Genomic DNA, 18,044 nt, shown 5'->3' with positions numbered 1-18,044 from the left:
GCTTGTGAAGGTTAACTAATATCGGATTATGAAGAACCCCACAAGTGAAAGAGCCATGAATACTGCTGGCTGTGTAATGGAAAATTGGTAAATGTTACTTCATTGGGTAATTATGTGTTTAAAATGCCTTTTACCCCAGTGGGAAATACACAGAGGTGATACCATGGGCTTTTAAAGGGTTGTAATACATAGAAGATTAAGAATATAGCTATGATAAATAATAGCTGTCAGCTGAAGCATTCATGTAAAACTTAGGATGTATTCAAGTAACAAAGAGCCATTTCCCATCACTATTAGATTTAGCTGGAAACAGTAAAGAACCAGTCTTATGTTGACAAGTGTTCTTTGACCTTTTATTTGATTTTTGTAAAAAAAAAAAAAGTACCAAAATAAATAACAGCATGATAAAATCTCACTAATTTGGATTCTGCTGATTTGGGATTTGGGCTTGGCTGAAGTTCATCTTTATCCTATCTATATAAAAATTATTTGCTCAGCTTAAAAAAGCTGGTAAAAAGGAGTCCATCTTAAAAAGAACTACTTATTTTCAAACCCTAAATGTGTTGATAACTGGATCTGGTTACTGTATTAATTTGAAAATAAAGTTAAATAAATAAATTTTTCTTTTTGCTTTTCAGTTTAGTTCAGTTCAGTCACCCAGTCATGTCTGACTCTTTGCAACCCCATGGACTGCAGCACGTGAGGCTTCCTTCTTTTAAATATATTTTGGTCTGTTTCATGAATCTTCACGGGTGAGAAAGATGTGGATATAGATTCTTCACTTTCTGTTTTGGAAAGTTGATCTGAAAACAAACAGTAGAATTCTGATTTTAACATATTTTTGAGTCTATTGTGTATTAGGTGCTATACTAAAGACAATAACTCAAAAACGTTTATTAACTTCATACTACCTGCTAGACTTGGCAGGCGGTGAACAGGGCTCAGCTGTTTCTCCCAAGAAACTTGAAAGTGCAGGAGGAGAATGCAGCAGGCTTGGTCAGTGAGGAGTCCTTCCTGCTTGAGACTCTGAGCAGGTACTGCTGCTACACAGATGGAGCTAGCCCCTTCAGAACTAGACGATATCCACATCTTGAGGACTGGTGACAGTCCTCTCAGAGCAGAAAGGGTCATGAGAAATGGGCCTAGCTCTAGTATGGCCCCTGTACACCGTATCATTGTGCTCTCCTTGCATCAAGTGCCCTGCCAGTTGGAGGTCAAGCTCTCTTTTCTGAGGCAGCTGCAGGAACTGAGAACATGTCAGTGCCTTCCTCTTGATCTTCCTGGTTCTGAACATCACTTCCAGAACATTCCACTGTTATTTCAAGCTCCTGTCTGTTTTTACACGTGAACACATCCACGTGGAAATTGCCCTGCTTTGTTGAGCTGCGTCTTGAATTGTCACCTGATGGAGCTGCCTGCCAGACAAGCATTCATTTGCACCAGTGTAGCCATCTGTGTTTGGGTGGTAGTGTTTGAGTAACCATTTGGGCAAATAATTGCTGTCATCTATTGCAGTGAATATTTACTGATTAAAAAGATGGAAAATGTCAATGTGAAAGCGTTGTTATCAATGACAAGAAGGCCAGACTTACTAAAGATTGATACCAGTTGCCATGACCAGAGTGGCAATCTTTAGCTTTTGTTAGATGCTCATTAAGCTTGGAATGAATGGTCAATGATAAAATATAAGCATAAAATCTCAGCACATACACAAATGTGGTAGATAGATGTGTTGCTGGTAATGGTACCAGAGGATAAAGGTTACGTTTAGATTGATAATATTTGTGTTTTGTGCATGGCATGGAGTGCCCCTTTCATATGTAACTTTCATGCATCAGACTTTATATGTTTTTAGGGTTGCAATATACACTAAGATACAGAGCTATTTATGGATGCTGATGAGCTGCTTTGGGAACCTGATCTAACACTATGTCCAAACTTAGGTTGTTCTTTTTAAGATTTGCTTGATTCCTTGGGAAGCAGCAAGATATAATAGAAAAAAAAAAAGAAACAAGGTATTGGATTTAGACTAAGATTCATAATAGCGAACATTTAGAAAGTGTTGGTTATGTGCCTGGTTCTGAGTGAATTGCTTTAATGGATTATTTTAACTTTTTAAAAACTCTGTGTCAACTCTACTTTATAGAGGAGTGGTTAAGACTGTAAACTTTGCCTCAGATTCATAGGCTGCACAGTTCATATCCATGCTCTGCTTCTTACTTAATTGAGCAATTAATTTTGACCTCTCTTTGCCTCACATGGTTTTTCATATGAAAATGAGGATAATAATAGTAGTCATGTCATGGGGTTGTTTTGAATATTGGGTGAGAGAACACACATAAAGAGCTTCAACTGTGCCTGCCTGGCACGTGGTAAAATTCTCAATAAATCCTGGCTGTTAATATCAGTGTATAACCTCAGGCAAGTTACTTCCTCTCGGAGCTCTCATTTTCTCATATAGGAAATGGAGTTAATAATACCTAACTCAGAGTCGTAGTGACAATCCAATGGGATTAGTTACTTAAAGTGTTTGGTGGATGTGTGGCACATAGGAGCTGTTTCATCCAACATGGTGTTCCAAATCCCATGTCATGCTTTGCGTTTGTTCAGTGGATCTGTATTGAGCAGATAACTTGTTATATGCTGGGGTATCGTGGTCAAAAAGAGACCAGGTCCCTGCCCTCAAGAGTTTGCATTTTACTGGTGGGGGAGGGAAGAGTTTGCATTTTACTGGTGGGGGTGGGGAGAGAGAGGCAGCAGAAATAAGATATGATGATCCTTGGAGATTGTGATCAAAGCAATGAAGGATATGGTAGTGGGTCCTTGGGGGTAGGGAGTGGGGAACCACTTGGGGCTGGGTGGGTAGTGGAGTCTCAAGAGAAGATGTGAAAGGTGAGAGGAGTCAGCTGTTTGAATAGCAAGGGCACGAACACTTGATGAGGGACCTAAGGGTTCTAGACCTGTACATGGAAAGAACTTAGGGGGTCCACAGAACAAACTGGAGGTTATTGTGGCTGAAGCCCCTTGGTTGAGGGAGAGTTGTGAGACCAGATCACGTAGGACCTTTTGGCCATGGTTTGGAGTTTGAATTTTATTACCAAGTGCAGTGGGAAGCTGTTGAAAGGCTTTCAGCAGGTGAATTAGAAGTCAACTATATTTTGAATGGAATCTCAAGCATTTCCTAACCTGAGGGCTGGTGTCTTATTTCTCCTTGCTTTTGACTTACATATAAGATCCCACCCTAGTCTTTGATTAGAGATGCCTAACTTATCCCTAAACTTAAATTTTTCTCCATCCTTTACCTCCCTTGACTGTCCCACATTGTATTAAGGGAGGGAGGAAACACATTTTTAGAATACACACCTACTGTGTCAGCATCCTCTTGGCTTTCAGGCTCACTTCTTATTGTACTTTGCATCATCTTGTGAGGCAGGTGTCCTCAGATTTAATCAATGAGGAAGCAGGCTCCAGGTAGTAAGTGGTTAACCTAATTTTTTAAAAACCTAGTGATGGAGTCAGGTTTTGCATCCAGTCTGTTTTTCCCGCTTCCCAACTCCTAACTCCATGCATTTTTCTCTCTGTGTCATGTTACTCTTCATGGAGACAGATGTATGTAAGACTAAGTGTAATCAAATTAAAGATGTTTTCTCTTCTTCACTATGGATTGTCTTAGGGTATGCAAAAGAATATATGACATTGCTTCACAGTGTCCCATTCATCTTATTCACTGGAAATTTTCAAAGTGGTTCTTCTAACAGTGTGGTGATGATGTTGTTTTTGGGATTGTGTCTATTTAAGTCTGGAATATAGAGGTGTTCTCCAGCTTGGGCTACACTGAGTTAGTTAACAGCAGGGAGATTTTCTATCTTCCTGTAAAACTCCTTGGCTCATTTGATCTTCAACTTTCTTTAGTACCAAGAGTGCAAGTTAAAATAACTGTATTCCATTTTACATGAATTTGATAGTTTGCTTTTCATGAAAAATAAATGAGTTTGGCCAGTTTGCAGCAATCAAGAAAAATGTTTCCATTTAACTCATCATCAGTCTGCATAATTCTTTTCTAGAGTGAGAGTTCTTATTTTGGTATAAAATTTCCCAGGAGTCTAAAATAGGAAGATAATAATGGTTGTATTTTCTTTGAAGATGAAGGAAGATTTTTAAATGGTCTAAAGTTAATTGAATCTAGTTAAATTATATTGAGTCCTTTTCAATATTACTCTTTCCATAGGACATTGGTAAATGACTAACAAAGCAGTCTTTTATCATTTCTAAAATTTTCCTAATTTAGTACTGTTCATTTAATGACATCTGTTAGTGATAAACTTCTACACTTGTAATGATGTAGGTTTTAGAAAGTCACATTCTCTGTTTCTAAAGAATATATAAGTATTTGAATAAAAGTTTTCATAATTTTGGTACTTTATTCAAATTACAAAAAGACATATTCTTGAGAAAAAGTTAGAAAACAGGAAGAAGCAAAATTAAAAAGCACTGTGATTTATATTTTCCAAGTTTTTCTATGTGCATGCGTAACCAGGCTACCTGGATTTGAATTTCAGCTTATTGTATGACCTTGGGAAAGTTATCTGTCTTCTGTGCTTCAGTGTCTTCCTCTGTACAATGAGGGCCTATTTCAGAGGGTTATTTTGAGGATTAAATGAGGTAATAAATGTGAAGTGCTGAGAGTATTGCCTGGTCCCTAGTGAGAGCCACACACATGGGTTTTTTTTTTTTTAAAAAGCTTATTCAGAAAATTTCAAACATATATAAACATAGAATAGTATTATTAATTCTAATGTACCCATTTAGTATCAGCATTTAGGTATTCTTGTTTTACTTATGATTTCCTCCTTTTTTATCCCCTGGAGGGACATTGGTATACTTCAGTTTGTGCCAAATTAATGTTTGCTAAGAAGTAACTTATTGTAGAAGACCAATGTGCAAAATTTGAGTAACTTTATTAGAGGAAGGATACAAATCAAATATGTATAAAACACATTCTTTGGTGTTTGATTAAATTTCAGTTAACTGGTATTTGAAGTAATGTGATGAATTTGGAGATTTTACTTATGAAGATTAGACATTTATTGGTCAGTAAGGTCTTTAAAATGGGCATCAATTTTATAATAAATATACAGTAAAGGTTATTTTGTATCAACATAAAATATTTATTTAAAAGTATAGTGAACAATTTGAGTAATTATTTTTTTGATGAAGCAAAATTATTTAAAAATTGTAATATTAGAGAAAATAATCATCATAAAGGATGTAATTTGAAGACCTCTTTGAAGACTTAGATGGGATACTGTAAAAAATCCTAGATTTAAATCAGTCTTTCAATTTTAAAAATTATTAATACTGTTTTTTAATCTGTGTTTCATTATGTATTTGTCATATATATGCACATAAAAGACACTGTAGAAAAAATAATCCAAGAATAATTGAAGAAAATGTAACAAATCAGACATTATTCAAGTCGGTGGTTTTGTTTCCTACTTTCATGCTTGATTCTCCTGGACAGTAATCAGTTCTAACTTGGAATTTCCTGCCTTTGATCTTATTTTAGACTCTCATTTCAAAATCTATGAGTAAGTAACATGTGATGGGACTGAGAAGAAACTAAATTGTAAAGGCAGGAATGTGATTGCAATTTGATGTATTTTAGTAAATTGCAGCCGGTGAGATCATCAGAACCCATAGTCACCTAACTTTGCTCAGCACTTGAATTACAGATCTTAAAATTCCTGGGACTTGATGCAGGAATGTGGAGTGTGCTGGCTGTGTCTCATGTTACCGATAGTCCAGGGAAACACTGGGTTGGAAGTCATGAAACCTTTCTTCTTACATGAACTGCTAGGATGAGTATCCTTTTACTAAGTTGCTGTAACATTGTTTCTCTAGTGACAGAAGGCAGATGCTCCCAGGTCCACTATGTTAGGGGTCCCCAACCCCTGGGCCATGGGCCAGTTCCAGTCTGTGGCCTGTTAGGAACTGGGCCATACAGCAAGAGTTGAGTGATGGTTTAGCTGGTGGCTCAGAGGTCAAAAGCATCTGCCTGGAATGCTGGAGACCTGGGTTCGATCCCTGGGTCGGGAAGATCCCCTGGAGAAGGAAATGGCAACCCACTCCAGTACTCTTGCCTGGAGAATCCCGTGGAGGGAGGAGCCTGGTAGGCTACAGTCCATGGGGTCGCAAAGAGTCGGACACGACTGAGCGACTTCGCTTCGCTCACTTCAGCAAGCAAAGCTTCATCTGTATTTACAGCTGCTCCCCATTGCTCACTGCCGCCTGTGCTCTGCCCCCTGTCGGATCAGTGGTGGCATTGAATTTTCATAGGAGCACAGAGCTTACTGTGAACTGTGCATGTGAGAGATCTAGGTTTCTTGCTCCTTATGAGAATCATCCCCAAACCATCCTCTCCCCCCCACCCCACCATCCATGGAAAAATTGTCTTCTCAGGGGCCTGAAAGGTTGGAGAGCGCTGCACCATGTTATTAAGGAAGTGCTAGCTACTGCAAAAAAAAAAAAAAAAAAAATGATCCCCAAGTGCAACGGTTCAAACAAAGTAGAAACTTTATTTTTCTCTCATGTAGTGATTGGAATTCCAGGTTTGCAGTTCAGCTCCAGGCTGTCTTTTATGGTTCTTCCCATCTTGTTTCCCCACCTGTGCGCTCGTGGCATTCTTTACACACCCGACAATCTGAGTGTTGCTAACACCCGGTTTCTGTTGGGAAGAGAGTGGAGGAGGCAGGCTGCAGTCTGGAATTAGCACAGCATGTCTGCTCAGACTCCTCCAGGGAGAACTGGACCACACATGGTCCCACGTAGCCGTACTTGAAGCTGCGGAAGGTAATGCAGCTGGTCTGGCTACAGTCTTATTAATACAGAAGAAAGGGCACAGATAAGGATTGTTAGCGTCTCTGCCACATCCATGCCATTCCTTCTTTCTCTGTTTGACCAAGTGGTTCTTCCATACCAGTTGGTTGACCTCTGCCTTGGTTTGGTTTTAAAATTAGTGGTGAAAATAAAAGTGTTTCCCACTTTCAGCTTAATTTAATGATGACGTGGTGAACATAATGATTAAAAAAGCACTATTTGTTATGCTTGCTCTTAAAAAAAAATTACTTCCAATTGAGAGATAATTACAATATTGTGTTGATTTCTGCCATACATCAACATGGATCAGCCATAGGTATACATCTGCCGCCCCCCCTTGAGCCTTCCTCCCACCTCCACCCCATCCCCACTCCACCCTGCCCAGGTTGTCACAGAACTCTGTGACACTTACTATTTAGTATTAAAAACTTTGCAATTTCCCCATGACATTTCCATTTTTATGAATCGTATCATTAGGAGGGCTTCAGTTGTCCTATGGAGAAGGCAATGGCAACCCACTCCAGTACTCTTGCCTAGAGAATCCCATGGACGGAGGAGCCTAGTAGGCTACAGTCCATGGGGTCCCTAAGAGTCGGAGACGACTGGCTACTTCACTTTCACTTTTCACTTTCATGCATTGGAGAAGGCAATGGCAACCCACTCCAGTGTTCTTGCCTGGAGAATCCCAGGGATAGAGGAGCCTGTTGGGCTGCCGTCTATGGGGTCGCACAGAGTCGGACACGACTGATGCGACTTAGCAGCAGCAGCAGTAGCAGTTGTCCTATTGATTTGAGAGTGCAGGAGCTGGCTGGATTTTGAAGCTTTGGAAGCAAGAGCTGTATTTAAACTTGAGTTTCTAGCAGGTTTCAGAATGTAATAGAGAGTGATGACACAGATTCCAGCTGCTGGATCCTGGAGATGCTGTGGAACCCTTAGGGACGAGAAGAGGTAGGTGAGAAGCAGAGCATGCAGGAGAACAAGGAAGATATAAACACTGGACAGTAAAGCCAAGTGGATGGTTTAATTTTTTTTTTCTTTAAGGGGCAGAGTGAAGCAATTAGGAGAGTCTGGAATATGCCCCTGAGTCATAATCTTAATAAATTTATGAGATCAGGTTAGATTTATTGATGGTGCCCATCAGCTTTCCATAAGCCATTTAAAAAGTAATACATTGTCAAAATATGTGTTTAAAATTCTCAGGTTGTTGGTTCTGTAGCTCAAAGTGTGAAAGGAAGAAGCTAAGTAAATGGATAACTAATAATTGAAATAGCTTGATAAAGAAAAAAGGGCCTAGATTTTGTATCTCTGAAATAGGATCCCATTAATGTGAATGCAATTTGCTTTTTCTCAATCTGATGATGACTTTGTTTCTATAGACCAGTTTCCAGAAGGTACTGTCTGTAGCCCTGACTACCACCTACGTTACTGCTCTGAATCTTTCCTATATAGAAATTTGATAGTCAAGAGTGTTCAAAGTCATGGACTTCCCTGGTGATTCAGTGATTAAGACTCTTTGCTTCTCCTGCAGGGGACATGTGTTCCATCGCTGGTTAGGAAACTAAGATCCCACATGCAGCACGGCATGGCCAAAAAGAAAAAAAAAACTCAAAATCAGGTCTTTCTCTGTGACCGTTGGACAGTGCCCCCTGCAAACTACCTTGCATAGTCCTTCTGCTGGGCTCCCATAGCTATTGTGGATATAAATACAGTTGACCCTTGAACAACACGGGTCCACTTGTAAACAGATTTTTTTCAGTAAATGCGTTACTGCAGTACTACCTGATCCAAGGTAGGTTGAATTGGTGGATGAGGAACCACTGCTTTAAAGGACAGATTATAATGTTGTATAGACTTTCAGTTGTGCAGGGGTTGGCATCCCTAACCCCTGCATTGTTCAAGGGTCGACTATAGATATATTTTTCTCTTGTTTTTCAGATTGTACCTTTTATTTGAAGTATGACACTAAATACTTTTGTGTGGTGTATGGTTTTGTGTTTTGTATGCTAGAGAAACTATTGAGAAAGTTGAAAACCTAATGTGTTTTATCTATCTGCTGCTTCTTTATTACTGCTAGAGTGCAACTGATTTATTGTTTTGAAAGTGTTCTTACATGGCTAAAATACTCTGGCAGAGAATTCAACAATTGGTTAAGTCAAACAAATGCTTTGATTCACCTGGAACTTAAAGCCCTCATTAAAAATTCTCTTTCTGATTTAGATTCAGGCAGACAAAAAAAGCACAATGACAGGTGGAGATAAATCTTTTCAAATCAAACGTTGTTTTTTGTCACACATGGTTTATGGAGCAAAATGTGACTAGTTCCCTCTGGTAAAGAATGTCATGGTAAGAAGTAATATATAATTGTTTTCTTTAATGTATAAAATGCCCAAGGGACATTGAGATTAAAAATAAAGTGGGACACAGGCTACGCTGCCAATGCTAAAGCAAACATTTGTGCTCTTTCTTGAAATTCCCTGAGAGAATATGATGTTTTGATACCTTGAAAGGCCAAGTGGTTGTGATTAACCTTGAAATAAAAATCTCTAGCAGATGAAAGACACTTGCAATTTGTAGCCCAAGGATAGCAAATCAAGGATGGTATCAAATCTATATTGCAGTTTGGGTAGTGGCTTTGAAACTGCCTTCTGGCCATTTGTTGGGAAAGATAAAGTTACTGTAGATTTAAAAAAAAAAAACTTACTTGTTCTCTAAACCATTGTACCAAAAATTAGGACTGTCTTTTGTAAGCTTAGGTATTTATCATCGATACTTGAGACAGTTTTGATAAGGGCAGTACTCTTTTCACTCCATTGGCCCGCCTCCTCCTGGAGACAAAAATCCTCTTTCTGGATGGTTCAGCTTCTTCACTGCCATGATGGTATTAGCCTAACCAGCTGTTGGTCTGGTCCCTAGAGCATTTTGGAATTCTATCATTCAGGTCTGGATCAGAGAGTAGAATCCCACATTTCCTTCAGTTTAGCTCTGTCAGTCTTGACATTTGGGTTAAGTATATTCTGTGATAAGCTAATAACCTCTGCTTCTCTTGATATCCTAGAGTTGGCTTTCTTGAGTTAGATTTAGATCATCAGGAAGCTCTGTTGAGCTTTGACTCCGTTAGCTGAGGGTTGTTTTTTTTTTTTTTCTTCCTGAGTTACATATTATGATACAACCTTGACTTTCATTTTTTGTTTAAAAAAGAGGTAACAAAATTCTGTTTTGCTTATGTTATTGAGATTATTGTTTATTATATCACCCTGTATCCCATGGTGGTGGTGGTGGTGGTGGTAGTGGTTTAATCGCTAAGCCATGTCCGAATATTGTGACCCCATGGACTGCCACCTGCCAGGCTCCTCTGTCCATGGGATTCTCTGGACAAGAATACTGGAATGGATTGCCATTTCCTTCTCCAGGGGATCTTCTTGACCCAGGGATTGAACCCGGGTCTCCTGCATTGCAGGCAGATTCTTTACCAACTGAGCTACGAGGGAAGCCCCAATAGAAAGCCTAATGTGAGAAATTTCCTTCAGAGTTTAGGGGCATGAAAATTGTTTTCTATGATAGAACTTTTCCATTTTTAGATAATAAGACATGTTCAGTTTATCTTATGTGTGTATTATCTGTGCTTGGATGCACAGGGGCAAATTTGAATGTCAATTTGGCAATTTTTATCAATAAATTTTAGAAATTAATTAAATAAACAGTATGTAAATCAAGAGTCAATAACTACAGCCCACCCGCCTCCTGTTTTTGTAAATAAAGTTTTATTGGAACACAACCCTGGTCATTTGTTTATGTATTGTCTGTAGCTGCTTTTCCTGCTACAGTGGCAAATCTGAGTTGTTTGCCTTTACAGAAAAGTATGAACAATCCTAATGTAACTAATCACATGGTAGTATGGGTCCGGCCAAATGCAGTAGCACTGAAGAAATATGTAAGGTGAATGCTCTTAAGATGTGGCTCCTTGAGAAAGGTTAAACACAGAAGATGAAAAGGAATTTCACCTATAACTGTTGGAAATATCAGTTCAGTTCTGTTCAGTTGCTCAGTTGTGTCTGACTCTTTGTGACCCAGTGGACTGCAGCATGCCAGGCCTCCCTGTCCATCATCAACTCCTGGAGTTTACTCAAACTCATGTCCATTGAGTCGGTGATGCCATCCAACCGTCTCATCCTCTGTCATCCCCTTCTCCTCCTGCCTTCAAGCTTCCCCAGTGTCAGGGTCTTTTTCAAATGAGTCAGCTCTTTGCATCAGGTGGCCAAAGTATTGGAGTTTCAGCTTCAACATCAGTCCTTACAGTGAGTATTCAGGACTGATTTCCCTTAGGATTGACTAATTGGATCTTTTTGTTGTCCAAGGAACTCTCAAGAGTCTTTCTCCAACACCACAGTTCAAAATCATCAATTCTTTGGCTCTCAGCTTTCTTTGTAGTTCAACTCTCACATCCATACATGACTACTGGAAAAACCATAGATTTGACTAGACGGACCTTTGTTGGCAAAGTAATGTCTCTGCTTTTTAATATGCTGTCTAGGTTGGTCATAACTTTTCTTCCAAGGAGTAAGCATCTTATAATTTAATGGCTGCAATCACCATCTGCAGTGATCATATAGAGGAGAATATTTTATGTGGGAGAGAACAGCATAAATAAAATCCCTTAGGGACTTCCCTGTTCCCTGACAGTCCAGTGGTTAAGACTTTTTGCTTCCACTGCAGAGGGCATGGGTTCCATCACTGGTTGGGGAACTGAGATTCCAACATGAGGGGTGATGGGGTAGGCAGGAACCCCTTAGGAATGAACCGATTTTTGAGCACATGGGTCTATTCTGAAAATGGTTTTAGGCAGCTTAAAATTAGACAACTTCCCTCATAGCTCAGTAAAGAATCTGCCTGCAATTCAGGAGACCCGAGTTCAGTTCCTGGGTCAGGAAGATCCTCTGGAGAAGGAAATGGCAACCCACTCCAGTATTCTCGCCTGAAGAATCCCATGGACCAAGGAGCCTGATAGGCTACAATCCATGGACTGGCAAGAGACACGATTTAGCAACTAAACCACCAGAATTAGACAACAGTGAAAATAAAGTTGAATGTGTGAGATTGTTTTTGGAGACAACTTAAAAGCTGGAAATAAGTATTTGTATTTAATCTGCCAAGCTATTAAAAACCTGCTATATATTCTTTACAGGGAATTGATATGATGGGAATAGCATTTTAGAACAGTTAGTCTGACAGTGTATATGGGGTAGAGAACCCCAGGTTGAACCAGTTACTGAAGGAAGTCTCACATGAGCATTGAAGATGATGAGTAGAGAAACGGAGGCATAAACTCTGAGATGCTGGAAGGAATGAAGCTGACTTGGTGACTGACTGGACTCTGAGAATGTTGGTGAAGAAAACTGTGAGAGGAGAACTGGGAAAAGATGCACTGAAATGGGAACAATTTTTATGAGAAAATATGTGTTTTTAACATCTCCAGTCTGGTGCTTTAGAGCCTTTTGAGAGATAGTAGGGAAGTGTTTGGAGATAGGGAGTAGATGAAGACTCCGGGAGAGTTTTCATGAAAGAAGAACAAGACAAGAGGCTTGGGAGCACCTGCAGGAAGGAAGATGGCAGACGAGAAGCAGAACGGAGAGAGGAATAGGAGGAACCAGTAGAGCAGTGTTTCCCAAGGTGTATCCCAGGGAAGGTTGGCTGTATAGACTGTTAACAGCTAGTTTCAGAAAAAAGGGGGCCATGACCAGATAAGTTTGGTAAACTCTGGATTAAGCAAAGTTTATCAAATTTCTTGCCTTAGAACCTCTCAGATTCTTCAGCAGTACACACCATTATGTGTATCACCAACTAATATCTGTCTCTTCAATTATAGATTCATGTATCCAACTTTCTCCCTGACGTCTCCACTTGGATATCCATTAGGCATCTAAACCTTACTTGTGCAAAATGGAATTCCTAGTCTTCCCTCAAATAACTCATTTCCCTATCTCAGTTGATGGCAATTCTATCTTTTCCTTTTAGTAAAGAATGCACGGTAATTAATATAGTCATGGTTTTGTTTCATGTGTAAAATGCCCAAAGGGATTGAAATCAAGAATGAAGCTGCTCAGATCAGAAACACTGGAGTCATCGTTGACCCTTTCCTTCTCCTGTACTCTCATCCAGTCCGTTAGTAACCACATTGACTCTACCTTTGAAGATACCCAGAGTCTGACCACATCTTACCTCAAGTGATTCTATTAAAATCTTACCACTTTTTTTTCCCCTGTAGTGGTTAACCATTTCACTCTGAATAAATACATCAGTCCTTCCAGTGGCCTACAAGGCCCTCTATGGTCTAGCTTCTCATTGGCTCTCATTTGCCACTTCCTGCCTCCTTTGCTCTGTTCCTAACTCATCCTTTTGCTCTTTCTGGGATGTATCTTAAGCAGATCATTAGTTTAGAGCTTTCAAATTCACTGTTTCCTCTGCCTGTGATACTGTTTCCCTAGATTTTCTGTGTGGCTAACTCCCAAGTGGCACCCTCTAATGTGACCACCATATTTAAATAGAAAGTGTATCCACCCCCCATTTCTCATCTCCTCCCCTTTGTTCTATTCGCTTTACTTAAAGAAATTTTTTTTCTTCTTGTTTTATTGAGATACAGCTGACGTTTAGCACTCTAATGCATAATGATTTGACATATACATCATCAAATGATTACCACAATAAGCTTAGTGAACATCGACTATTTCATATTGATACAAAATGAAAGAAGTAGAAAAGAAATATTTTTTCCTTTTGGTGAGAACTCTTAAGATTCACTCCTTTAACAACTTTGATATGTAACATTCAGCACTGTATTGTACATTACATCCCTGGTACCTATTGATCTTATAACTAGAAGTTTGAATGTTTTGACTGCCTTCATTCACTTCCGCCTCCCCCCTCTCTCCTGTCTCTGGTACCAGCTGCAAAATAAACCAGTCACAGGTATGAATTGTATAGTGTGGGGAATATGTCAATAATTATGTAAAAACTTTGTATTCGTGACGGTAAATAGACGTACCATAGCGATCATTTTGAAACGCTTAGAAATATCGAATCATTATGTGTGTAACCGGAACTAACATAGCGTTGTAGGTCAGTTTTACTTCACAAACAAACTCATAGAAAAAGAGATCAGATTTATTTTTTCTCATTGTATCACTTTCTAACATATTTCATGTTTTATTTGGCTTTTTATTTACTTTTTGAATTTTCAAAATGGCAATATATGTCCCTACAAAATTCTTTTTTCCTCTCAAAGAGGTCTCTATCTTGGCTTTCCCCAAGACATACTTTGGGAAATTCTGTTATGATGTCTTATGGAACAACAGAGAAGAACATTTCAAGAAAGGTGAGATTAATACAACTGGGAAGTTGAAATTTTGACCTGTTTAAAAGCTAATGAGTGGATTAGATAAGGGACATGGTTAGCAGTCAGAACATGTTGTTTCAGTGCTGTGAAATGGCCAGTTCAAGGGAGTTAAGTTGGACCCATATGTTGAAGAAGAAAAGTAGCATAAATTATTCAGGGAGTTTGGGTTTAGAAGAAAAGGAAGACAGTAGTGAGAAAAAGCTGCAGGTTCAACACAAAATGCCTTCATTTTTAAGATCAGGAGAGCTTGGTTTTGTTGCCTGTTATTTTTATAAGGTAACATAGATTACAGTACTAATGTAAGCATTTTAAAAAAGTTATACTGTAATAAATAGGTGGCCTACAGCATCCTGCTTTTTACAGTGGGGTGTAATTCAGAGGGTTCAGTGCTGTGTGGTGACTGGATCAAGTGAGATCCTTGGGAAACCCCCTTACGAGTTCTCTGCCTCCACTTTACTACTCTGTCCTCTATGATTTTGTTGTGATTGTTGTACTTGAGAATCCAGTAGGCATGAGAGGCATGATGTAAATATTAAAAGTCGGTGCTGATTGCTTGCTGTTCCTCTTTTAGAAGACACAGGATCTGTTTGGCTGTGTGAATTTCTAGGTCATTTCTGTACTTCCTGAAGAAAACTCACCCGTGCTTCTTGCACACTTGTCACAAACGGGTAGATTCATGCTTCAGTGGAAGCTTGTACCAAAGTGAGGCACAGCTTAAACAGTTTTGTGAAAGTTTGGTTCTTTCTTTCTCAGGAGTTTTGATCCACAGAAGGATGAATTTCTATTTCAAATGTGTGGTTGAACTTTTAAAATTCTGCTATTTAGACATGAACTTTTGGATTTTTGTTTGTTTGTTTCTGTGGTGTGAATTCATCTGTTTTGGGATTTGCTCTCATGGGAAAACTAAGGACTGTTGGGCGTTTTTAGTTTACTATGCCATCAGTCATGCCATTTGAGGGCTGAAGTGGTTAACAGTGAAGGGTGTGCCAAGGTATTGTTCTCCAGGGCTCTGTGCTTTATTGCCATTGTTGAGTTTGTACAGAATTACTTTCATGTTATTTGACAAATAGTTATTTGAACTCCTTTTCCAGAGTAACAAATATCTTTTGTTTTGGTTACAGAATCTGCCTATATGTAAGAGAAGTAAAAATGTCGGATGACATAAGGAAAAGGTTTGAATTTCCAAATTCTCTTATCCAGTCACAGGTAATTTTACTTATTTGTTCATTTATTTATCTATTTTTGCTTCATGGTAACACATTAACATTTTTGGTGGATTGTTAATTGAAATTTATATTTTTAACATTAAATATTTTTATTCGTCTATGTACAGGAGTATATATTAATAACTAACTTTTATATCAGTTAATTTGAAAATTTATATTAGACATAGGAAAGTAAATAGTGAAACTGACCAATCTGTGATTTTATTTATGTCATACTTTTCTTCTTAGAGATAAAAAACTTTGATTAACCTCTGAATATATATTTTTTGGTCTGTAATTAATTATTGGGAACAGAAGTAAATGGTTATACATCTTCAGAACGTCAGATATTCCTATTTTAAAAGGTATATTCTACTCTTAGTACAACTATTAAGAATAATAGATTTTTATAATAATGATATTAAATGAGTAAAATATCCTGGATTGAAAAATTAGATCTCTATGCTAACTCAGGTAGAAGATTGTGATAATTAGTTTTAGAAGAGCTTTTCAGTTATTAGGGGTAAAACAGGACTGGTTTTCTGGTTAACCTTTAGCTAACGAGAAGCATTTTGGTTAATCAAGGTACCATAATAGCTACTGTCTTTTCTCATGAGAGTATAGCAAAGGGACCAGCAGAAGCCTGCCTGAAGATTTACCAACCTGCAGCGTCTTGGATACTCTCAGCAGTTACCCTCGGAGATGCCTGCTGTGGGAATTGACTTAGCTGGGTAGTGGGGAACCCTTCCATGAGGAGTAGAACACTCCTTATGCAAGATTCCCTTCTACCTGACTGGGTTGGAGTCATATCCTGTACAACACAGGTGCTTACCATGAAGAAGAAGATGAAGGCTTGGAGGACGCTGTCCACAGTTTCTGTTTTCCTGTGCGTGGAGTCCCTTCATTAGCATAGATAAAGAAATGCCTATATGTGTTGCTGTTAAATTAAAAGTGTATATGTATTGTTTAGTGGGCGGTATCCATTTAAGCTACTCTTTGTTATGGAAAACTTATGTAGCAGCATAGGCTGATTTATACCTGGATTTTGTATTTGAAAATCAATTTAGGCTATACTGTCTCATTTGTTAGAGGGATAAATTGGAAGGTAAATTAGAGAAATTGAATTTGGTGGGCAGTGGGGGATATTTATCATTAAGCTTATTTTCTGTTAGTCCTTTTTCTAAATATGAATGGTAGCTTTTTTTGTCCATTGTGTTTCATATTGGTTTTATTAGATGCTTGCGATTGTTCCGTGTCCTCTGTGAATACTTCTTATTGTTCTTTTGTAACCACTGCTCAGTGTTAGCACCATGTTTCATTGATTCACACATTTTTTTTCATGTTTAACATCTGCATTTAGTAATTGATGGCAGCAGTCATTATACAGTTGATACTGCCTGCACATTTGCGTATTTGGCCATGATTTTCTAAGAGTCTGAAAGAGCTCTTAGAAAATAAACATAAATTAACATAAAACTAAATAAATAATAACATTAATAAATTAACATAAAATCAAAAATTATGAGGCGTTGCATAACATTAATTGGCAGCCTTTTTTCTTTCTTAGTGGTTCATGAAATAATGGTGCATCTTGCATTTGATGGCCATTAACATTCAATGAAATATGGTTATATTGTAAACAGGAACTAAAGCTGTTCACTGGTCCTCAATTTTTGTTACTATCTCTTTAACAAGGAAGTAAGAGGTCATTGATCTAAACTTAAATTTCATGTAAATAAGTGACTTGTAAAGACCATTGATCATTGAGGTCTGAATTCAATTCTAGTGTGTGAAATGCAAAAAGAAATGAAGGAGCAGATGCTGTGCTTTTGTTTGAGCTTTTCTGGAGGCTTTGCAAGGCTGATGGGTGTTTATACATCCATATCAGACATTGGTCACGTGGGCACACTGAATAGTTCTTGCCATAGCAAAATTTTTCCCAGCCCATACCTAGAATGGCTGTCCTCCTCGTTGCTAGTCTGTGGTTCTACGACAGCAATGCTGGGTGGTGCTGAAGATCTAGGAGAATGGAGTTGAGATGATAGGAAGTAACAACATTTATATGTTTATGGGATCAATCAGCACTCCTATGAGAATCTTAGTTTTAATTCTGGGTTTTTTGACCAAAGACGATATGGACAGTTTTTAGAGATTTATGAGACTGAAAGCTTATTAAGGACCTGAAACCTATGAGAAACCAACAGGGATATTACATCCTAGATCCTAGAGGGGAGAGAATGTTTGAAGTTAGGGGAGGACCTGTTGGTTCAAATCTGTGTGGGCCATAGCCATGAAGATGGTGATGAGTTTTCTCTATCTTCATTAAGGGCATGATGAAGCATGATGCGTTTCATTTAGTTGCAAAGATGATTTTAAAAGCTGTGGAGTTTCTCATTTGTCTCATGGATTAACAGATTAAGCAATCTCAAATTATCTTGTAATACCAAGTGACAACAATTTAAACAGAAAATCCAGCAATTTTCTCAACATCTGTGAACCGTAGTTTTCTTACTGGGATAAAATATAGGATGAAAATGCTTACCTTGAGGGTTGTTGTGAAGATGAGAGATTCC

The 18,044-nt window shown here is 38.5% G+C and overlaps 1 protein-coding gene and 1 non-coding gene across 4 annotated transcripts in view; both read left to right on the top strand.

Moving 5' to 3' along the window:
- FOCAD (focadhesin) overlaps positions 1-18,044 on the top strand; it is a 298,794-nt gene that overhangs the window by 10,623 nt on the left and 270,127 nt on the right. For 2 of the 3 annotated variants that reach the window (XM_018051909.1, XM_018051910.1), the window contains exon 2: positions 15,388-15,472. In XM_018051909.1, the coding sequence (XP_017907398.1) occupies positions 15,416-15,472 (57 nt within the window). In that variant the 5' untranslated portion in view covers positions 15,388-15,415. Of the gene's footprint in view, positions 1-15,387; positions 15,473-16,338; positions 16,358-18,044 lie in introns of those variants that run through there. The other variant, XM_018051911.1, reaches the window with a different exon arrangement.
- On the top strand, positions 16,185-16,285 carry MIR491 (microRNA 491). The gene has a single exon (NR_129766.1). It is a non-coding gene; the product is annotated as a microRNA 491 (primary transcript).

This window comes from Capra hircus, chromosome 8, assembly GCF_001704415.2.
Source record: "Capra hircus breed San Clemente chromosome 8, ASM170441v1, whole genome shotgun sequence".
NCBI classification, from domain to species: domain Eukaryota; kingdom Metazoa; phylum Chordata; class Mammalia; order Artiodactyla; family Bovidae; genus Capra; species Capra hircus.
The sequence above is the reverse complement of the archived record's forward strand: the minus strand, read 5'-3'. Positions and strand labels throughout refer to the sequence as shown.